The sequence below is a fragment of the Scyliorhinus torazame genome, chromosome 12 (genome assembly GCF_047496885.1).
Source record: "Scyliorhinus torazame isolate Kashiwa2021f chromosome 12, sScyTor2.1, whole genome shotgun sequence".
Taxonomy (NCBI): domain Eukaryota; kingdom Metazoa; phylum Chordata; class Chondrichthyes; order Carcharhiniformes; family Scyliorhinidae; genus Scyliorhinus; species Scyliorhinus torazame.
This window is the reverse complement of record NC_092718.1, coordinates 71926353-71949774: the sequence shown is the minus strand read 5'-3', so window position 1 is coordinate 71949774 and position 23422 is coordinate 71926353. Positions and strand designations below refer to the sequence as shown.

The window sequence follows — 23422 nt, the reverse complement described above, 5'->3', positions numbered from 1 at the left end:
TGAGTGTCAGTGTGTGTGGAACCCCTACCCCAGTGAGAGTTAGTGTGTGTGGAACCCGTACCCCAGTGAGAGTCAGTGTGTGTGGAACCCGTACCCCAGTGAGAGTCAGTGCGTTTGGAACCTGTACCCCAGTGAGAGTCAGTGTGTGTGGAACCCGTACCCCAGTGAGGGTCAGTGTGTGTGGAACCTGTACCCCAGTGAGAGTCTGTATGAGGAACCCGTACCCCAGTGAGTGTCAGTGTGTGTGGAACCCCTACCCCAGTGAGAGTTAGTGTGTGTGGAACCCGTACCCCAGTGAGAGTCAGTGTGTGTGGAACCCGTACCCCAGTGAGAGTCAGTGTGTGTGGAACCCGTACCCCAGTGAGAGTCAGTGTGTGTGGAACCTGTACCCCAATGAGTGTCAGTGTGTGTGGAACCCGTACCCCAGTGAGAGTCACTGTGTGTGGAACCTGTACCCCAGTGAGAGTCAGTGTGTGTGGGACCCGTACCCCAGTGAGAGTCAGTGTGTGTGGAACCCGTACCCCAGTGAGGGTCAGTGTGTGTGGAACCTGTACCCCAGTGAGTGTCAGTGTGTGTGGAACCCGTACCCCAGTGAGAGTCTCTATGAGGAACCCGTACCCCAGTGAGAGTCAGTGTGTGTGGAACCTGTACTCCAGTGAGAGTCAGTGTGTGTGGAACCTGTACCCCAGTGAGAGTCAGTGTGTGTGGAACCTGTACTCCAGTGAGAGTCAGTGCGTTTGGAACCTGTACCCCAGTGAGAGTCAGTGTGTGTGGAACCCGTACCCCAGTGAGGGTCAGTGTGTGTGGAACCTGTACCCCAGTGAGAGTCTGTATGAGGAACCCGTACCCCAGTGAGTGTCAGTGTGTGTGGAACCCCTACCCCAGTGAGAGTTAGTGTGTGTGGAACCCAGACCCCAGTGAGAGTCAGTGTGTGTGGAACCCGTACCCCAGTGAGAGTCAGTGTGTGTGGAACCTGTACCCCAATGAGTGTCAGTGTGTGTGGAACCCGTACCCCAGTGAGAGTCAGTGTGTGTGGAACATGTACTCCAGTGAGAGTCAGTGTCTGTGGAACCCGTACCCCAGTAAAAGTCAGTGTGTGTGGAACCCGTACCCCAGTGAGAGTCAGTGTGTGTCTGTTATTATAAATATGGCTGCTGTATCTCCGATTTACAATTGAAAATATTCTCTCTCTCCCTCCCTGTTACTCTCTCTCCCTTCCGGTGCATATCTCTACCTCACCTTCTCCTCTTTTTGTCTCCCTCACTCACTTTCATCTCCTGCTCTATTTTCTCTCCATCTTCCCCTCCTCCCTCTCTTCCCTGATCTCTCTCCTCTTCCTCACTGTCTATCCCTTTCTCTCTCTGTCTTCCCCTCCTTCTCTCCTCCCTCTCACTTCCGCTCGATCTCTCTCTCCCTCCTTCTTTCTCTGCCTGCCCCTTTCTAACTCTTGCTCCCACTCTTGTTCTCCTCCCTCTCTCTCTGCCCTTCCCTCCCTCCCTGTCTCTCCTTCCCTTCTCCCTCTCGATTTCTCCATGTACGTCTCTCCTCCCTGCTCAAACTCACTCACTATCCCACTTCTCTCTCATTCCCTCTTACTTTTACACACTCTCTCTCCCCCTTTGTCTCTTTCTCCCTCTCTCTCTTGCTCCCTCTCGCACTCTATCTCGCTCACTCTCTCGTTCTCTCTCTCTTTCTTTCTCTCCCCTCCCTGTTCTCTCTTGTCCCCTCTTTCTGTCTGTCTCTCTTTCTGTCTCTCTCACTGCCTCTCCCTCTCTCCCCATTCCTCTCCCTCCTTCTCCCTCCCTTTCTCTCCCCTGTCCCTCTCCCTCCCACTTTCCCTCCCATTTCCACTTTCCTTTGCTTCCTCTCTTTACCTCTCCTTCTCCCAACACCCTCATTTTCTCTCTCTCCTTCCTTTTCTCTCTCTCTCTCTCTCCCACCCCCATGTTCTCTCACTCCTTCTTTATGTACGTCCTCTTCTCCCACTTTATCTTTGCTTTTCTCGCTCCCTCCCGCTCCCTCCTCCACTCCTCTCCCTTCCGTTCTCGCACTCCCTCTTTCCTTTTCTCTCCCTCTCTCTCCCCTCTTTGCTCTCTCCCTCTCTCTTCCCGGCTCTGTCTTGCTCCCCCTGTCGCTTCTTCCCTCTCCGCTGCGGCTGTCAGTGGGGGAGTTTGTTAGCGAGGCCTTACTGGTCCCAGATCGCTGCAAGTTCCTGCACCAAGAGAAGATGGATATGTGCGAAAGTCACATTTACTGGCACAGTCACGCCAAGGAGGTGAGTAATGCCATACTGACCAATCCAACACTGACCAATCACTCACTGACCAATCCCTCACTGACCAATCCCAACTGACCAATCCCAACTGACCAATCCCTCACTGACCAATCCCTCACTGACCAATCCCAACTGACCAATCCCTCACTGACCAATCCCTCACTGACCAATCCCTCACTGACCAATCCCTCACTGACCAATCCCTCACTGACCACTCCCTCACTGCCCAATCCCAGACTAATCAATCCCTCATTGACCAATCCCTCACTTACCAATCCCAGACTGACCAATCCCAGACTGACCAATCCCGGACTGACCAATCCCGGACAGACCAATCCCGGACTGACCAATCCCGGACTGACCAATCCCGGACAGACCAATCCCGAACTGACCAATCCCGGACTGACCAATCCCGGACTGACCAATCCCGGACTGACCAAACCCGGACTGACCAATCCCGGACTGACCAATCCTGGACTGACCAATCCAGGACTGACCAATCCTGGACTGACCAGTCCCGGACTGACCAAACCCTCACTGACCAATCCCATGACCAATCCCTCACCGACCAATCCCAGACTGACCAATCCCTCACTGACAAATCCCTCACTGACCAATCCCTCACTGACCAATCTCTCACTGACCAATCTCTCACTGACCAATCTCTCACTGACCAATCTCTCACTGACCAATCCGTCACTGACCAATCCATCACTGACCAATCCGTCAATGACCAATCCCTCACTGACCAATCCCTCACTGACCAATCCCTCACTGACCAATCCGTCACTGACCAAGCTCTCACTGACCAATCCCTCACTGACCAATCCCTCACTGACCAATCCCGGACTGACCAATCCCTCACTGACCAATCCCTCACTGACCAATCCCTCACTGACCAATCCCAGACTGACCAATCCCAGACTGACCAATCCCGGACTGACCAATCCCGGACTGACCAATCCCTCACTGACCAATCCCAGACTGACCAATCCCAGACTGACCAATCCCGGACTGACCAATCCCAGACTGACCAATCCCAGACTGACCAATCCCAGACTGACCAATCCCGGACTGACCAATCCCAGACTGACCAATCCCAGACTGACCAATCCCTCACTGACCAATTCCGGACTGACCAATCCCGAACTAACCAATCACTCACTGACCAATCCCTCGCTGACCAATCTCTAACTGACCAATCCGTCACTGACCAATCCCTCACTGACCAATCCCAGACTGACCAATCCCAGACTGACCAATCCCAGACTGACCAATTCCAGACTGACCAATCCCTCACTGACCAATCCCGGACTGACCAATCCCTCACTGACCAATCCCAGACTGACCAATCCTGGTTTGACCAATCCCTCACTGTCCAATCCCATGACCAATCCCTCATTGACCAATCCCTCACTGACCAATTTCTCACTGACCAATCCCTCACTGACCAATCGCATGATCAATTCTCACTGACCAATTTCTCACTGACCAATCCCTCACTGACCAATCGCATGATAAATTCTCACTGATCAATCCCTCACTGAACAATCCCTCACTGACCAATCACTCACTGACCAATCACTCGCAGGTCAACCCCTCACTTACTGGCCAATTTTCTAGGCGCCCTCTCGGTCCTGGATCTATTCCCCTTTCGGTACAGGGAAGAGAATCCCCCTCGAACCCGAGTCTAGACTCCCCCTTGAACCCGAGTCTAGACTCCCCCTCGAACCCGAGTCTAGACTCCCCCTCGAACCCGAGTCTAGACTCCCCCTCGATCCCGAGACTAGACTCCCCCTCAATCCCGAGTCCAGACTCCCCCTCGATCCCGAGTCCAGACGTCCCCTCGATCCCGAGTCCAGACTCCCCCTCGATCCCGAGTCCAGACCCTCCCTCGAAACTGGGTCCAGACTCCTCCTCGATCCCGAGTCTAGACTCCCCCCTGATCCTGGGTCTAGACTCCCCCTCGATCCCGGGTCTAGACTCCCCCTCGATCCCGGGTCTAGACTCCCCTCGATCCCGGGTCTAGACTCCCCCTCGATCCCGGGTCTAGACTCCCCCTCTATCCCGGGTCTAGACTCCCCCTTGATCCCGGGTCTAGACTGCCCCTCAAGGTCTAGACTCCCCCTCGATCCCGAGTCTAGGCTGCAACTCGAACCTGGGTTTTGACACCCCCTCGATCCCGAGTCTAGACTCCCCCTCGATGGCTGGTCTAGTCTCCCCCTCGATCCCGTATCTAGTCTCCCCCTCGATCCCGAGTCTAGTCCCCCCTCGATGCCGGGTCTACACTCCCCCTCGATCCCGTATCTAGACTCCCCCTCGATCCCGGGTCTAGACTCCCCCCTCGATCCCGTATCTAGACTCCCCCCCGATCCCGGGTCTAGACTCCCCCTCGATCCCGAGTCTAGACTCCCCCTCGATGGCCGGTCTATACTCCCCCTCGATCCCGTATCTAGTCTCCCCCTCGATCCCGAATCTCGACTCCCCCTCGATCCCGGGCCTAGACTCCCGCTCGATCCCGGGTCTAGACTCCCCCTCGATCCCGGGTCTAGACTCCCCCTCGATCCCGGGTCTAGACTCCCCCTCGATCCCGGTTCTAGACTCCCCCTTCATCCCGGGTCTAGACTCCCCCTCGATCCCGGGTCTAGACTCCCCCTTGATCCCGGGTCTAGACTCCCCCTTGATCCCGGGTCTAGACTCCCCCTCGATCCCGGGTCTAGACACTCCTTGATCCCGGGTCTAGACAGCCCCTCAAGGTCTAGACTCCCCCTCGATCCCGAGTCTAGGCTGCAACTCGAACCTGGGTTTTGACACCCCCTCGATCCCGAGTCTAGACTCGCCCTCGATGGCTGGTCTATACTCACCCTCGATCCCGTATCTAGTCTCTCCCTCGATCCCGAGTCTAGTCTCCCCCTCGATCCCGGGTCTACACTCCCCCTCGATCCCGTATCTAGACTCCCCCTCGATCCCGGGTCTAGACTCCCCCCTCGATCCCGGGTCTAGACTCCCCCTCGATCCCGGGTCTAGACTCCCCCTCGATCCCGTATCTAGACACCCACTCGATCCCGGGTCTAGATTGCCCCTCGATCCCGGGTCGAGATTGCCCCTCGATCCCGGGTCTAGATTGCCCCTCGATCCCGGGTCTAGACTCCCCCCTCGATCCCGGGTCTAGACTCCCTCTCGATCCCGACTATAGACTCCCCCTCAATACCGAGTCTAGTCTCCCCCTCGATGGCGGGCCTATACTCCCCCTCGATCCCGTATCTAGACTCCCCCTCGATCCCGTATCTAGACTCCCCCTCGATCCCGAGTCTTGACTCCCCCTCGATCCCGGGTCTATACTCCCCCTCGATCCCGAGACTAGACTCCCCCTCAATCCCGAGTCCAGACTCCCTCTCGATCCCGAGTCCAGACCCCCCCTCGAAACCGGGTCCAGACTCCTCCTCGATCCCGAGTCTAGACTCCCCCCCCGATCCCGGGTCTAGACTCCCCCTCGATCCCGGGTCTAGACTCCCCCTCGATCCCGGGTCTAGACTACCCCTCGATCCCGGGTCTAGACTCCCCCTCGATCCCGAGTCTAGACTCCCCCTCGATGGCCGGTCTATACTCCCCCTTGATCCCGTATCTAGTCTCCCCCTCGATCCCGAATCTAGACTCCCCCTCGATCCCGGGTCTAGACTCCCCCTCGATCCCGGGTCTAGACTCCCCCTCGATCCCGGGTCTAGACTCCCCCTCGATCCGGGGTCTAGACTCCCCCTCGATCCCGGGTCTAGACTCCCCCTTGATCCCGGGTCTAGACTCCCCCTCGATCCCAGGTCTAGACTCCCCCTCGATCCCGGGTCTAGACTCCCCCTTGATCCCGGGTCTAGACTCCCCCTCGATCCCGGGTCTAGACTCCCCCTCTATCCCGGGTCTAGACTCCCCCTTGATCCCGGGTCAAGACTCCCCCTCGATCCCGGGTCTAGACTCCCCCTCGATCCCGGGTCTAGACTCCCACTTGATCCCGGGTCTAGGCTGCAACTCGAACCTGGGTTCTGACACCCCCTCGATCCCGAGTCTAGACTCCCCCTCGATGGCTGGTCTATACTCCCCCTCGATCCCGTATCTAGTCTCCCCCTCGATCCCGAGTCTAGTCTCCCCCTCGATCCCGGGTCTACACTCCCCCTCGATCCCGGGTCTACACTCCCCCTCGATCCCGGGTCTACACTCCCCCTCGATCCCGGGTCTAGATTGCCCCTCGATCCCGGGTCTAGATTGCCCCTCGATCCCGGGTCTAGATTGCCCCTCGATCCCGGGTCTAGATTGCCCCTCGATCCCGGGTCTAGATTGCCTCTCGATCCCGGGTCTAGACTCCCCCCTCGATCCCGTATCTAGACTCCCCCTCGATCCCGTATATAGACTCCCCCTCGATCCCGTATATAGACTCCCCCTTGATCCCGAGTCTTGACTCCCCCTTGATCCCGGGTCTATACTCCCCCTCGAACCCGTATCTAGACTCCACCTCGATCCCGTATCTAGACTCCCCCTCGATCCCGGGTCTAGGCTGCCCCTCGAACCTGTGTTTTGACACCCACTCGATCCCGTATCTAGACTCCCCCTCGATCCCGTATCTAGACTCCCCCTCGATCCCGTATCTAGATTCCCCCTCGATCTCGGGTCTAGACCCCCCTCGATCCCGTATCTAGATTCCCCCTCGATCTCGGGTCTAGACTCCCCCTCGATCCCGTATCTAGATTCCCCCTCGATCTCGGGTCTAGACCCCCCCTCGATCCCGTATCTAGACTCCCCCTCGATCCCGTATCTAGACTCCCCCTCGATCCCATATCTAGACTCCCCCTCGATCCCGTATCTAGATTCCCCCTCGATCTCGGGTCTAGACCCCCCCTCGATCCCGTATCTAGATTCCCCCTCGATCTCGGGTCTAGACTCCCCCTCGATCCCGTATCTAGATTCCCCCTCGATCTCGGGTCTAGACCCCCCCTCGATCCCGTATCTAGACTCCCCCTCGATCCCGTATCTAGACTCCCCCTCGATCCCGGGTCTAGACTCCCCCTCGATCCCGTATATAGACTTCCACTCAATCCCGTATCTAGACTCCCCCTCGATCCCGAGTCTTGACTCCCCCTCGATCCCGGGTCTAGACTCCCCCCTCGATCCCGGGTCTATACTCCCCCTCGATCCCGTATCTAGACTCCCCCTCGATCCCGTATATAGACTCCACCTCGATCCCGTATCTAGACTCCCCCTCGATCCCGGGTCTAGGCTGCCCCTCGAACCTGTGTTTTGACACCCACTCGATCCCGTATCTAGACTCCCCCTCGATCCCGTATCTAGACTCCCCCTCGATCCCGTATCTAGATTCCCCCTCGATCTCGGGTCTAGACCCCCCTCGATCCCGTATCTAGATTCCCCCTCGATCTCGGGTCTAGACTCCCCCTCGATCCCGTATCTAGATTCCCCCTCGATCTCGGGTCTAGACCCCCCCTCGATCCCGTATCTAGACTCCCCCTCGATCCCGTATCTAGACTCCCCCTCGATCCCATATCTAGACTCCCCCTCGATCCCGTATCTAGATTCCCCCTCGATCTCGGGTCTAGACACCCCCTCGATCCCGTATCTAGATTCCCCCTCGATCTCGGGTCTAGACTCCCCCTCGATCCCGTATCTAGATTCCCCCTCGATCTCGGGTCTAGACCCCCCCTCGATCCCGTATCTAGACTCCCCCTCGATCCCGTATCTAGACTCCCCCTCGATCCCGGGTCTAGACTCCCCCTCGATCCCGTATATAGACTTCCACTCAATCCCGTATCTAGACTCCCCCTCGATCCCGAGTCTTGACTCCCCCTCGATCCCGGGTCTAGACTCCCCCCTCGATCCCGGGTCTATACTCCCCCTCGATCCCGTATATAGACTCCCCCTCGATCCCATATCTAGACTCCCCCTCGATCCCGAGTCTTGACTCCCCCTCGATCCCGGGTCTATACTCCCCCTCGATCCCGTATCTAGACTCCCCCTCGATCCCGTATCTAGACTCCCCCTCGATCCCATATCTAGACTCCCCCTCGATCCCGAGTCTTGACTCCCCCTCGATCCCGGGTCTATACTCCCCCTCGATCCCGTATCTAGACTCCCCCTCGATCCCGTATCTAGACTCCCCCTCGATCCCGAGTCTTGACTCCCCCTCGATCCCGGGTCTAGACTCCCCCTCGATCCCGTATCTAGACTCCCCCTCGATCCCGTATCTAGACTCCCCCTCGATCCCGTATCTAGACTCCCCCTCGATCCCGTATCTAGACTCCCCCTCGATCCCGGGTCTAGGCTCCCCCTCGATCCCGGGTCTAGATTCCCCCTCGATCTCGGGTCTAGACTCCCCCTCGATCCCGTATCTAGACTCCCCCTCGATCCCGTATCTAGACTCCCCCTCGATCCCGTATCTAGACTCCCCCTCGATCCCGTATCTAGACTCCCCCTCGATCCCGTATCTAGACTCCCCCTCGATCCCGGGTCTAGACTCCCCCTCGATCCCGGGTCTAGACTCCCCCTCGATCCCGGGTCTAGATTCCCCCTCGATCTCGGGTCTAGACTCCCCCTCGATCCCGGGTCTAGACTCCCCCTCGATCCCGGGTCTAGATTCCCCTCCGATTCCGGGTCGAGGCTTCCCCTTGTACCTGTGTTTTGACACCCACTCGATCCCAACTCTAGACTGCCCCTCGAACCCGTTTTTGACACGCCCTCGATCCCGAGTCTAGACTACCCCCTCGATCCCGAGTCTAGACTCCCCCTCGATCCCGAGTCTAGACTCCCCCTCGATCCCGAGTCTAGACTCCCTCTCGATCCCGGGTCTAGGCTGCCCCTCGAACCTGTGTTTTGACACCCACTTGATCCCGTATCTAGACTCCCCCTCGATCCCGTATCTAGACTCCCCCTCGATCCCGTATCTAGACTCCCCCTTGATCTCGGGTCTAGACTCCCCCTCGATCCCGTATCTAGACTCCCCCTCGATCCCGTATCTAGACTCCCCCTCTATCCTGAATCTAGACTCCCCCTCGATCCCGAGTCTAGACTCCCCCTCGATCCCGTGTCTAGACTCCCCCTCGATCCCGTGTCTAGACTCCCCCTCGATCCCGTATCTAGACTCCCCCTCGATCCCGGGTCTAGGCTGCCCCTCGAACCTGTGTTTTGACACCCACTCGATCCTGTATCTAGACTCCCCCTCGATCCCGTATCTAGACTCCCCCTCGATCCCGTGTCTAGACTCCCCCTCGATCCCGTGTCTAGACTCCCCCTCGATCCCGTATCTAGACTCCCCCTCGATCCCGTATCTAGACTCCCCCTCGATCCCGTATCTAGACTCCCCCTCGATCCCGTATCTAGACTCCCCCTCGATCCCGTATCTAGACTCCCCCTCGATCCCGTATCTAGACTCCCCCTCGATCCCGTATCTAGACTCCCTCTCGATCCCGGGTCTAGGCTGCCCCTCGAACCTGTGTTTTGACACCCACTTGATCCCGTATCTAGACTCCCCCTCGATCCCGTATCTAGACTCCCCCTCGATCCCGTATCTAGACTCCCCCTCGATCTCGGGTCTAGACTCCCCCTCGATCCCGTATCTAGACTCCCCCTCGATCCCGTATCTAGACTCCCCCTCGATCTCGGGTCTAGACTCCCCCTCGATCCCGTATCTAGACTCCCCCTCGATCCCGTATCTAGACTCCCCCTCGATCCCGTATCTAGACTCCCCCTCGATCCTGAATCTAGACTCCCCCTCGATCCCGAGTCTAGACTCCCCCTCGATCCCGTGTCTAGACTCCCCCTCGATCCCGTATCTAGACTCCCCCTCGATCCCGTATCTAGACTCCCCCTCGATCTCGGGTCTAGACTCCCCCTCGATCCCGTATCTAGACTCCCCCTCGATCCCGTATCTAGACTCCCCCTCGATCCCGTATCTAGACTCCCCCTCGATCCCGGGTCTAGGCTGCCCCTCGAACCTGTGTTTTGACACCCCCTCGATCCCATATCTAGACTCCCCCTCGATCCCGTATCTAGACTCCCCCTCGATCCCGTATCTAGACTCCCCCTCGATCCCGGGTCTAGGCTCCCCCTCGATCCCGGGTCTAGATTCCCCCTCGATCCCGTATCTAGACTCCCCCTCGATCCCGTATCTAGACTCCCCCTCGATCCCGTATCTAGACTCCCCCTCGATCCCGTATCTAGACTCCCCCTCGATCCCGTATCTAGACTCCCCCTCGATCCCGTATCTAGACTCCCCCTCGATCCCGGGTCTAGACTCCCCCTCGATCCCGTATCTAGACTCCCCCTCGATCCCGTATCTAGACTCCCCCTCGATCTCGGGTCTAGACTCCCCCTCGATCCCGTATCTAGACTCCCCCTCGATCCCGTATCTAGACTCCCCCTCGATCCCGTATCTAGACTCCCCCTCGATCCCGTATCTAGACTCCCCCTCGATCCCGTATCTAGACTCCCCCTCGATCCCGTATCTAGACTCCCCCTCGATCCCGTATCTAGACTCCCCCTCGATCCCGTATCTAGACTCCCCCTCGATCCCGGGTCTAGACTCCCCCTCGATCCCGGGTCTAGACTACCCCCTCGATCCCGAGTCTAGACTCCCTCTCGATCCCGAGTCTAGACTCCCCCTCGATCCCGAGTCTAGACTCCCTCTCGATCCCGAGTCTAGACTGCCCCTCGAACCCGTTTTTGACACCCCCTCGATCCCAAGTCTAGACTACCCCCTCGATCCCGAGTCTAGACTCCCCCTCGATCCCGAGTCTAGACTCCCCCTCGATCCCGAGTCTAGACTCCCTCTCGATCCCGGGTCTAGGCTGCCCCTCGAACCTGTGTTTTGACACCCACTTGATCCCGTATCTAGACTCCCCCTCGATCCCGTATCTAGACTCCCCCTCGATCCCGTATCTAGACTCCCCCTCGATCTCGGGTCTAGACTCCCCCTCGATCCCGTATCTAGACTCCCCCTCGATCCCGTATCTAGACTCCCCCTCTATCCTGAATCTAGACTCCCCCTCGATCCCGAGTCTAGACTCCCCCTCGATCCCGTGTCTAGACTCCCCCTCGATCCCGTGTCTAGACTCCCCCTCGATCCCGTATCTAGACTCCCCCTCGATCCCGGGTCTAGGCTGCCCCTCGAACCTGTGTTTTGACACCCACTCGATCCTGTATCTAGACTCCCCCTCGATCCCGTATCTAGACTCCCCCTCGATCCCGTGTCTAGACTCCCCCTCGATCCCGTGTCTAGACTCCCCCTCGATCCCGTATCTAGACTCCCCCTCGATCCCGTATCTAGACTCCCCCTCGATCCCGTATCTAGACTCCCCCTCGATCCCGTATCTAGACTCCCCCTCGATCCCGTATCTAGACTCCCCCTCGATCCCGTATCTAGACTCCCCCTCGATCCCGTATCTAGACTCCCTCTCGATCCCGGGTCTAGGCTGCCCCTCGAACCTGTGTTTTGACACCCACTTGATCCCGTATCTAGACTCCCCCTCGATCCCGTATCTAGACTCCCCCTCGATCCCGTATCTAGACTCCCCCTCGATCTCGGGTCTAGACTCCCCCTCGATCCCGTATCTAGACTCCCCCTCGATCCCGTATCTAGACTCCCCCTCGATCCCGTATCTAGACTCCCCCTCGATCCCGTATCTAGACTCCCCCTCGATCCCGTATCTAGACTCCCCCTCGATCCTGAATCTAGACTCCCCCTCGATCCCGAGTCTAGACTCCCCCTCGATCCCGTGTCTAGACTCCCCCTCGATCCCGTATCTAGACTCCCCCTCGATCCCGGGTCTAGACTCCCCCTCGATCCCGGGTCTAGACTCCCCCTCGATCCCGGGTCTAGATTCCCCCTCGATCTCGGGTCTAGACTCCCCCTCGATCCCGGGTCTAGACTCCCCCTCGATCCCGGGTCTAGATTCCCCTTTGATTCCGGGTCGAGGCTTCCCCTCGATCCCGTATCTAGACTCCCCCTCGAGCCCGAATCTAGACTCCCCCTCGATCCCGGGTCTAGACTCCCCCTCGATCCCGGGTCTAGACTCCCCCTCGATCCCGGGTCTAGATTCCCCCTCGATCTCGGGTCTAGACTCCCCCTCGATCCCGGGTCTAGACTCCCCCTCGATCCCGGGTCTAGATTCCCCTTTGATTCCGGGTCGAGGCTTCCCCTCGATCCCGTATCTAGACTCCCCCTCGAGCCCGAATCTAGACTCCCCCTCGATCCCGAGTCTAGACTCCCCCTCGATCCCGGGTCCAGATTCCCCTCCGATTCCGGGTCGAGGCTTCCCCTTGTACCTGTGTTTTGACACCCACTCGATCCCAACTCTAGACTGCCCCTCGATCCTGGATCTGGACTGCCCCTCGAACCCGTTTTTGACACCCCCTCGATCCCGAGTCTAGACTACCCCCTCGATCCCGAGTCTAGACTACCCCCTCGATCTCGAGTCTAGACTACCCCCCTCGATCCCGGGTCTAGAATCCCCCTCGATCCTGTGTCTAGAATCCTCCTCGATCCTGGGTCTAGAATCTCCCTCGATCCCGGGTCTAGAATCCTCCTCGTTCCCGGGTCCAGACTCTTCCCCCCCCCTCCCTCCTCGAACCCGGGTCTAGACTCCCCCCTCAATCCCGGGTCTAGATTGCCCCTCGATCCTGGGTCTGGGTCTAGAATCTCCCTCGATCCCGGGTCTAGAATCCTCCTCGTTCCCGGGTCCAGACCCCCCCTCACTCCCTCCTCGAACCCGTGTCCAGACCCCCCCCCCTCCTCGTTCCCGGGTCCAGACTCCCCCTCGATCCTGGGTCTAGACACCCCCCTCGATCCTGGGTCTAGACTGCCCCTCGATCCCGGGTCTAGACTCCCCCTCGATCCTGGGTCTAGACACCCCCCTCGATCCTGGGTCTAGACTGCCCCTCGATCCTGGGTCTAGACACCCCCCTCGATCCCTGGTCTAGGCTGCCCCTCGATCCCGGGTCAAGAGCTCCCCTTTATTCCGGGTTCATTCCCCCCCCATCCTCGATCCTGATCCCGGGTTTATTCCCATCTCTCGCTCCCAGGTCATGGCACCCTATGGCCTGGCTCCCTGTGGGATTTGAGCCTGAATCTTTCCTGGAGTTCGTGTCTGAGAAACGCACTGGGTGGGGGTTGTTGCTTGGTGTCTGACCCTAACGCTGACCTTTAACCCTCCGTTACTCAGGCCTGCACAGCTGAGACCCTGGACCTGCACAGTTACGGGATGTTACTGCCCTGCGGGCTTGACAGGTTCCGGGGCGTGGAGTACGTCTGCTGCCCCTCCCGCTTCCAGGCTGTGAGGTTGGAGGATGAGATAGTGCCAGTGGCTGAGGAGGAGGAGACGGAGGAGGAAACGAAGGTGGAAGAGAACGAGCAGGACAGCAGACCCGAGGACAGGTACGAAGCACTGGGGGAAGTGGGAGAGAAGTGAAATCTCTTATTTCGCCTTGGCAGTTGAGGTTCAGCTAGATCGGGGGAGTTCGTCGGCCAGAGAGTCGGGTGGTCACTTTTGTACGTCCTAACTCGGATATCAGTTACGGGCACCTGAGAGGAACCCAAACATATTCTCAAGGTGAAAGTAGCTAGGTTCTTGTTGGACAAGGGAATCAAAAGATATGGGGGGGGGGGGGGCGTAGATGGGGAATCAGCATATATCAACCATGATCTTGATCTTATCGACTGGTGGAGCAACCTCGAGGGGGACCGCTGTACAAAGGAAAATAAGGATGATTAAAAATGGCAAAAAGGCAATCCTAAAGGGTTTTATATTTTTAATGCACAAAGCAATTGAACGTGATTATAATGCCTTTGTGGGGGCAGGAGGTTGAGGTAGTGGTGGCGATGGACGCGGAGAAGGCTATTGATCGGGTGGGGTGGGCGTGTTATTTCGAGGTGTTAGGGAGGTTTAGGTTCGGGCAGGGCTGTGTGGATTGGGTCCGGGTTTCTGTACAAGGCGCCGGTGGCGAGTGTGCAGACAAATCGAGTGAGTTCAGGGCACTTTGGGTTACACCGTGGGACGAGATGGGGTGCCCGTTCTTCCCGCTGCTTTTTGTCTTGGAGATAGAGCCACTGGCTATGACATTGAGGGATTGAGCGGGGTTATCAGCACAGGATTTTGTTGTATGCAGTTGATCTGTTATATATTTCGGACCCATTGGGGTGTATTGGGGGGAAAATGGGGATTTGGGGTAGTTTGAGGTATTCGGGATATAAATTGAATTTGGGAAAGACTGAGGTGTTCCTCATCAATGTTAGGGGGCAGGAACGGAGGTATGGGGAGTTGCCATTTTGGGTGGTGGGGACAAGCTTTAGACACCTCGGTATCCAGGTGGCACGGAACTGGGACCAGCTGCACAGCTGGAATTTGGCTCGATTGGTGAAGGGAATGAAGGCGGATTTTAGGAGGTGGGATGTTTTGCCGTTGGCAGAGCGGATGCAGGCAATCAAAATGCTGCCTAGGTTTCTGTTCGTGTTTCAGAGCTTCCCCATCTTTGTCCCCGTTGTTTTTCAGAAAGGTGAATTGGTTGATCTTGGGGTTTGCGTGGAAGAGGAAGGCCCCCCCGGGCCTGGGTGGGGGGAACTCTGCGCACCTAGTGGTGGTGTCAGCTTTGAGGGTGTGGGGGCAGTGGAGGCAGCTCTTGACACCCCCTCGGAGGTTGGAGGAGATGTTGATGTGAGCATTGATTTGTGACAACCAAAGGATCGTGCTGGAGAGACTGGATACGAGGTTCCGGGGGTGCCTGCAGCCGGGGATTGAGTACTTTAGGGACCTGTTTATAGGGAGCGGATTTGTGGGGCCGGACGAGTTGGAACAATTGTTTAAGTTGCCCAAGGGGAATGGATTTAGGTACCTGCAGGTTTGGGATTTTGTGAGGAGAGAGATGCCGTCCTTCCCGGGGCTGCCGCCTCCGGTGTTGCAAGATTAGTTTCTGTCGGAAGACGAAATAGGGGAGGGGAAGGTTTCGGATATTTGCAAGGATGTGATGGAGTGGGAGGGTGCCCAGGTGGAGGATGTTAAGTGCAAGTGGGAGGAGGAGTTGGGAGAGGAGGTGGGGGCTGGGACATGGGCTGAAGCCTTGCAGAGGGTGAATGCATCCTCGTTGTGTGCGAGGTTAAGCCTCATCCAGTTTAAAATGGTGCACAGGGCCCACATGACGGTGGCGGGGATGAGCAGGTTCTTTGCAGGGATGGAGGATGGGTGTGGGCAGTGCGCGGAGGGCCCCGCGAATCACGTCCACATGTTTTGGGCATGTCCACGATTGAGGGGCTTCTGGCAGGGATTCTCGGATGTTATATTAATAATAATCATCTTTTGTCGCAAGTAGGCTTACATTAACATTGCAATGAAGTTACGTGAAAAGCCCCTAGTCGCCACATTCCGGGTACACAGAGGGAGAATTCAGAATGTCCAATTCACCTAACAATTGACCTCACATGAAAAGACCCTCTAGGAAGTAGTGATCATAACATGCTGAATTTAATATTCAGTTTGAAAATGAGAAATTTAGGTCGGAAATAACTTTGTTGAACTTAAATGAAGGGAATTACAATGAAATGAGGAGAGGGCTGAAGTGGACTGGGTGGGTATATTATAAGGAAAGAGTAAACAAACAGTAGCAGACATTTAAGGAGGTATTTCATGACTCAGCAAAAATATATCTCAGTAAAGAGGAAATATCTAAGAGAGGGATAAACCAACCATGTCTAACTAAGGAAGTTAATGAGAGTATTAAGTTGAAAGTAAAAAACATATAAGGAGGCAAATGTCAGTGATAGCTCCTAAGAGTGGGATAAATGAAGAATCCAACAAAAGAGGATTAAAAAGATAATAATCAGCACATTGTGGGGTGTGTCCAGAACCAGGGGTCACAGTCTGGGGATATAATAATAATCGCTTATTGTCACAAGTAGGCTTCAATGAAGTTACTGTGAAAAGCCCCTAAATCGCCACATTCCGGCGCCTGTTCAGGGAGGCCGGTACGGGAATTGAACCCACGCTGCTGGCCTTGTTCTGCATTACAAGCCAGCTATTTAGCCCACTGTGCTAAACCAGTCCCTCGGGGTAGATCATTTAGGAGAAAAATGAGAAATTTCTTCACCCAGAAAGAGGATGGTCTGTGGAATTCATGACCATGGGAAGCAGTTGAGGCCAAAGCATAATATGTTTTCAAGAAGCAGTTAGATGTCGCACTTAGGATGAAAGGGTTCAAAGGATATGGGTGGAAGGCAGGAACAGGTTACTGAGTTGGATGATAAGCCATGATCATAATGAATGGAGAGCAGGCTTGAGGGGCCAAATAGTCTACTTCTGCTTCTATTTTGTATATTTCTTTGATTCAGAATTCTCTTAAGAACTCTTGGTTTGCAGCAGTAAGATCTTCTTGTGGTTTTTCAAATCACAAACAACTCGGCTTTAATGAGAGAGGTGACGAGGATGTGCTGAGTGGACACACGACTGGCGACTTGATAGCACAGTGGTTAGCACTGTTGCCTCACAGCACCAAGGTCCCAGGTTCGATTCCCAGCTTGGGTCACTGTCTGTGCGGAGTCTGCACGTTCTCCCCGTGTCTGCGTGGGTTTCCTCCGGGTGCTCCGGTTTCTTCCCACAAGTCCCAAAAGATGTGCTGTTAGGTAATTTGGACATTCTGGGCGGGATTCTCCACTCCCGCGCCGAACCGCCCACGCCGTTGAGGTTCACGACGGCACGAAACGGCCCCTATCCCGACCGATTCAGGGCCCAATAATGGGCTAGGATCGGGGCCGCGTCATCTACACGCTTGTCGCTGCGTAAAGGCGGCGCCGCATACATGACGCGGCCGGCGCCGCATAACTGCCGTCACCCGCGCATGCGTGGTTGCCGTCCTCTCCGAGTCCGCCCCGCAAGAAGATGGCGGACGGATCTTGCGGGGCCGCGGAAGGAAGGAGGTCCTCCTTCAGAGAGGACAGCCCGACGATCGGTGGGCACCGATCGCGGGCCACCCCACATTTGAGGTACCCCCCGGTGCAGGATCCACCCCCCCCCCCACCCGTCCCCGCAGGCCGCCCCCCCCCCCAGCGTTCCCACGCTGTTCCCGACGGCAGCGACCAGGTGTGGACGGCGCCGGGGGGAACCCGCCGTTTTGGCCTGGCCGCTCGGCCCATCCGGGCCTGAGAATAGCGGGGATGCTGGAAAATCGCCATTTTGGGTGTCCGGCGATTCTCCGGCCTGCGGCTCGCGAAACCCGGAGGGCCATTCCCGCCGCTTGGGAGAATCGCGGGAGGGTGTCGGACCGGCGTCCCGGGAAATTTTGGCGGCCCAGACGATTCCCCCAACCGGCACGTGAGTGGAGAGTCTCGCCCTCTGAATTCTCCCTCTGTGTCCCCGAACGGGCGCCGGAATGTGGCGACTCGGGGCTTTTCACAGTAACTTCATTGCAGTGTTAATGTAAGCCTAATTGTGATAATAAAGATTATTTTTTTTAAAATTAATTTAAAAGGATGGCTCTCCTTCTGAGAATTTGGGTTAGGCACCTTGAACTCAAAATAGCCCGCTAGAGTCGGGAAGAAACACCCTCTTCGAACAACGTCAAGAATATCCATGCCGAGCAGCTCCATGGGACGAAAAGAAGGAAAAGGCAGCAAAGGCCTGGAGAGGTGAACCGAGGAGACGTCAAACACGCGGGGCTACAAAACCCCAGCCACACCCCACTGAGGGGGACCACCAGGCCACGCACTGAGCTCCCCCAACCTGGCGAGAAGATGGAAGGAATTCCTTAGGAAAGAACTCCAGGAACTCAAGGAGGCCATTAAAGGGGCTACGGTCAAGATGGGGTTCGTGGAGGCACTGGTCACCATGCAGACGGCCTTGGAAAAGGTGGAGAGGCAGCTGGAAACTCAAGGGCAACCATAAGGGAGCTGGAGAAGGCTTCAATGGACCAGAGCGACCGAATCGCTTCACTGGAAACGGAGGTGGCAAGGTGGGCGGCTACTCAAGGGATGGCAAAGAGAAAGATCGAAGATCAGGAGAACCGATCGCGGTGCCAGGACCTGCCGGAGGGAGCCGAGGGCAGGAACCCCACGGAATGAGTGGCCCAGATGCAGGGTAACCTGGTGGGGAGAGACAGCTTCCCCAAGCCATCAGAAATAAACAGAGCTCACAGGTTACTCCAGCTGAAGCCCAGGGCTGCGGAAAGAGCCAAGGACCATAATTGTAAAATTACACCGGTACCAAGACAGGGAAAGAATCCTGAACTGGGCCAGGCAGACAAGGTCCTGCAACTGGGAGGGACACCCGATCAGGATTTATCAGGACATTGGGTCGGAACTGGCCAAGCGCCGGGCGGAATTCAATGGAACCAAAGCAACTCTGTGCAAAAACGGGGTGAAATTCGGAATGCTGTACCCAGCCAAGCTCTGGGAGCGTGAGTTCGCCACATCAATGGGCGTGGACAATTTTGTCCATAAACACAAGTTGGAAAGGCAGCAGCAGAGCCAGCGGTGAACCGACACCCTGGCGGATCAGGACTCTGGAAGACTATTTGTGTGGGACTGCACTGCCTCGGTTTGAATGTGAGACCGAAGGCTCAGAAAGGCGGAGGGGGAGAGCAGCAGGGCGCAGGAGAGGGTGAGGAGGAGGAAGGGGGAGCAGACATATAGCGGGAGAAGGTCGGCTTAGGCTGACCCCAGGAGGGGGAGGGGGGGGGGGGGCACCACCACAATATCAGGAAAGCTAGCACCAGGGGGTACGAGTGAGGTTGGGGGGGGCTGCTGCGTATCACCTGTCGGGCAGAGAGCACCTGGCAACGGGGGTGGGGTGGGGGGGTGAGTTTGACCAACGGGTGGGGGCAAAACGGGGGAGGGGGACAACAATAGGAGCAAGAGGGGGAAGAAGCAGATCTGAAGGGAAAACAAAGGGACGAAGGGGGAAGGTCTCTAGGCTGGCTGAGAAAGATTGCCCGTGGTGACAAGGAACACAGAGGCACCGCATGCAGCCACTTTGGAGGGTCCCCAAACAGACCCCGGAGTGCAAGGACTCACCCACAAGGGAAATATAGTTGATCCCGCAGGAGCAGGGGGTGGTGGGGAAGTTATGGAGAGTATCAACTCCATGCAGACAGGGAAGTCGCCAGGGCTAGATGGATTCCCGACGGACCTCCACAAAAACCTCTGCCACCAACACTAGCACAAGCCTCAATATCACCGATACTCAAAGTGATCATTTCCCTGGACGGAGAAAAGGCCTTCGACCGAGTCACATGGAAGTACCTCAGAGAGGTACTGGAGCGGCTTGGGCTCGGGCCAGGGTTCACTTCCTGGGTGAAACTACTGTACAGCGTTCCCATGGCGAGCATATGTATAAACACCGCCAGTTCTTGACACTCCTGGCTGCACAGAGGCACAAGGCAGGGATGCCCACTGTCCCCACTGCTGTTCGCCCTGGCAATTGAGGCACTGGCGATCGCCCTCAGAATGGCGAAAGGCTGGAGAGGTATCCAGAGAGTAGGGCGCAGAATCCAAGGATTCGAAAAGGGGTGCTACAAAGAAGAAGAAGTATGGGGGGCCTGGCCCTCCCAAACCTACAGTTCTACAACTGGGCGGCCACAGCAGAAAGAGTGAGGGGGTAGGTGAAGGAACCGGGAGCAGAGTGGGTGAGGATGGTGGCGAGTTCCTGCATAGGGACGTCCTTCCGAACACTAATCACGACAACATTCCCATCCCTACAAACCAAACATTCAAAAAGCCCAGTGGTAGTAGCCACGTTCCAAACATGGTCCCAATCGAGGCAACAGTCTGGCCTAACCAAAATGTCCACCATGGCCCCCAAATGTAACAACCACAGGTTCACGTCGGCAATAATGGACGCCACCTTCAAAAGGTGGAGACAGGACGAGGGGCCACTGACGGTTAGCGACATGTACACGGATGAAAAACTGGCGACATGTACACGGATGACAAACTGGCGACATGTACACGGATGACAAACTGGTGACATGTACACGGATGACAAACTGGCGACATGTACACGGATGACAAACTGGTGACATGTACACGGATGACAAACTGGCGACATGTACACGGATGACAAACTGGCGACATGTACACGGATGACAAACTGGTGACATGTACACGGATGACAAACTGGCGACATGTACACGGATGACAAACTGGCGACATGTACACGGATGACAAACTGGCGACATGGTTCCAGCTGCACAAAGGGAACAAATTAAGATACAAACAGATCAAAAACTTCCGTCATAGGGAAACCCCGATGTACCCACGGACACCGAGATACTCTCTGATACAGGAACGTTTGGATGCGGGCGACTTGGGGAAAGGGAACTGCGGGGTCCAGTACAGACGGCTGGTGGAGGAGGTCCACTGCCCCCTGGATAAGAGGAGAGAAAAATGGGAAGAAGAACTAGACATAGAAGTGGGGTGGGGGGGGGGAAGCCCTGCACAGGGCGAACTCCACCTCCACGACGCAGGGCTGATTCTAATGCAGCTAAAGGTGGGGCACAGAGCGCACCATTCAGGTATGTAGGTTCTTCCCGGAGGTGGAGGACAAATGTGAACGATGTCAGTGAGGCCCGGCCAACCACACCCACATGTTCTGAACCTGCGCCCGGACCTGTGTGGTTCTGGACAGCCTTTTTTGAGGCGATGTCCAAGATTGTGGGGGTGAGGGTGGAGCCATGCCCGAGAGTGGCTGCCTTTGGGGTCTCAGGCCAGCCAGGTCTCTTCATGGGGAGGGGGGCTGACACCCTAGCCTTTGCCTCCCTAATCGGCCGCCAAAGAATCCTACTCGGCTGGCGATCGGCAGCATCACCCAAAGCTGCAAACTGGCTGTCTGACCTGTTGGAATTTGGTAGAGGGGAGGGGGGGGGGGGGGAACAAGAGGGAGAAGGGGGCAGAAAACCCACCGGGGGGACCACAGGATACAGGCGGCATAGCCTTGGAGGACGGGCCTGAGGGCAAGAGGGAGAAACCGGGACAACATCAGCAAGCTGGGCAATAACATCCGGGCCAACATTGGGAGCCCAACCAGGGCAGAATGGCCAGATGGGATCCGTAGCCATTGGGGGGGGGGCAGGCATATAAATAGTCATAAGGTTCTTTGTTTGAATATGTATATTTTCTCTTTCTGTCTTGTGTGTCTCTGCTTGTTTCTCCGAAGGAGCTCTGTAAATACGCAATCATTAACCTTTCAGTGATTGCTGGACAGTGTATCATAAAAATACGAAAATCAATAAAAACATTTATAAACACTTCCAGCAAAATTTAAAAACCCATGTGCTGGATCACGTGACTTCTCTCTGCGAGAGGTAAATACACTCGGTGTCTCTGTAAAAGCAATGCTATGTAATCTGAATTAGAAGATTTATTGTGGGTGGCATGGTGGCGCAGTGGTTAGCACTGCTGCCTCACGGCGCCGAGGTCCCAGGTTCGATCCCAGTCCTGGGTCACTGTCTGTGTGGAGTTTGCACATTTCCCCGTGTCTGCGTAGGTCTCACCCCCACAACCTAAAAATGTGCAGGTTAGGTAGATTGGCCACGTCAAATTGCCCCTTAATTGGAAAATAAAGAATTGGACACATTTTTATATTTAAAAAAATTAAAAACAAAACAAATGGAGATTTGTAGCTTTGCTCTTAGAGCGTGGCCTCGACTAGTTTCAAAGGGCCTCTTACCTCGGGTCCATAAACAAATTTAAAGAGGTTGAAGCCTCCGAGGTGGACTCATTGGGTAATCCCTGGGGGGAAAACAGGAGAGATCTGTGTCCAGGGCAGCTCAGTGGCTCAGTGGTTAGGCACTGCTGCCTCACAGAGCCAGGCACCCGGGTTTAAATCCAGCCTCTGGTGACTGTCTGTGTGGAGTTTGCACCTTCTCCCCGTGTCTGCGTGGGTTTCCTCCGGGTGCTCCGGTTTCCTCCCACAGTCCAAAGATGCGCAGGGCAGGTGGACTGGCCACGCTAAATTGCCCCTGAATGTCAAGGGATGCGCAGGTTAGATGCGTTACGGGGATAGGGTGGGGGAGTGGGCCGAGGTAGGATGCTCTTTCAGAGGGTCAGTGCCTGACTCGTTGGGTCGAATGCCCTTCTGCACTGTAGGAATACCATGATTCTATTTGCCCCAGTCGTGGAGGTACACGGCAGGCTGGTCTTGAGGGCCTAACGGTCCCGGTGTAACCCCCCCCCTCCCCGTGACTGTGGGTGGTTGGGTTGAAGATTTTAATTGGGTTATACCCGGAGTACTCTGCAACTCTGCACGTTTTGTACTGCATTGGATCCCTTATTGAAATGGTTCTCTATATTGAGTGAAGAGCTGGAGTAACCTCTCCACCAATACCTGGACAGGAATGATTCTCAGGGAGCATGACCTCTGGGAATCTCCATTAACAGGGAGGACGTACTGGTGGACCACCCAATCCCCCGACCCCACTTTGGTTTTGGGCAGGGGTCCCACATAATCTATCAGCACCCCTGCTGAATGGTACCCCATAAGTAGGTCAGGGAATTTAAGGTTTGCCAGTTTTAGTGAAGGTTGGGGTTCCCCCACCCCCCACAACCCGACTCTGCGTTTACGTAAATCAGCGGGCGTCCCTTCACTAGTGCAGCGTGGGAGGTGCTTTTGACTGGTGTCCTTTTCAGAAGGTGCCCAGTCGATCGCATTATTCATTTATATTTTAGATGGCACATCTTCGTAACAGTAGCGATGAGCGCACTCTGGATTGTTCAACAGGTGTTGCCCCCTTCATCGAATTACATCCAACAACAGATGTTTTGTTCCACCCTGAGTGTGCAAATAGCTGCACTAACGATCAATTTAAACGACACAAGTCGAGCTTGTAATGTAGTCCATTTATACCTTCTCGAAGTGACGTATATTCAGACACAGGGACCCGCTGTCTGCAAACAAAAGGAATACGCTCAAGCCTTCCCCCTTCTTTGAATTACCCGGGAGCATGGGAAGCCCATCGTTCCCCGTTGCTTTCTCCGTGGTGACATCTCAGCCAATCAGAATTGACAAGTGCCAAATGGCACCTTTTTGTTTTATTCCTGTGGCATAAATTGTTGTGGGAGTTTGACATTTGAGATTCTTGTGTTTGCCCTGATGAGTGGCAGGTGGAAAACTTCAACAA

General features: G+C 56.0%; 1 protein-coding gene across 1 annotated transcript in view; it reads left to right on the top strand.

Moving 5' to 3' along the window:
• Nucleotides 1-23422, top strand: part of LOC140386475 (amyloid beta precursor like protein 2-like) — a 144226-nt gene that overhangs the window by 40817 nt on the left and 79987 nt on the right. The window contains exons 4-5 of the mRNA XM_072468848.1: nt 2163-2275; nt 13489-13700. Of these exons, the coding sequence (XP_072324949.1) occupies nt 2163-2275; nt 13489-13700 (325 nt within the window). The remainder of the gene's footprint in view (nt 1-2162; nt 2276-13488; nt 13701-23422) is intronic.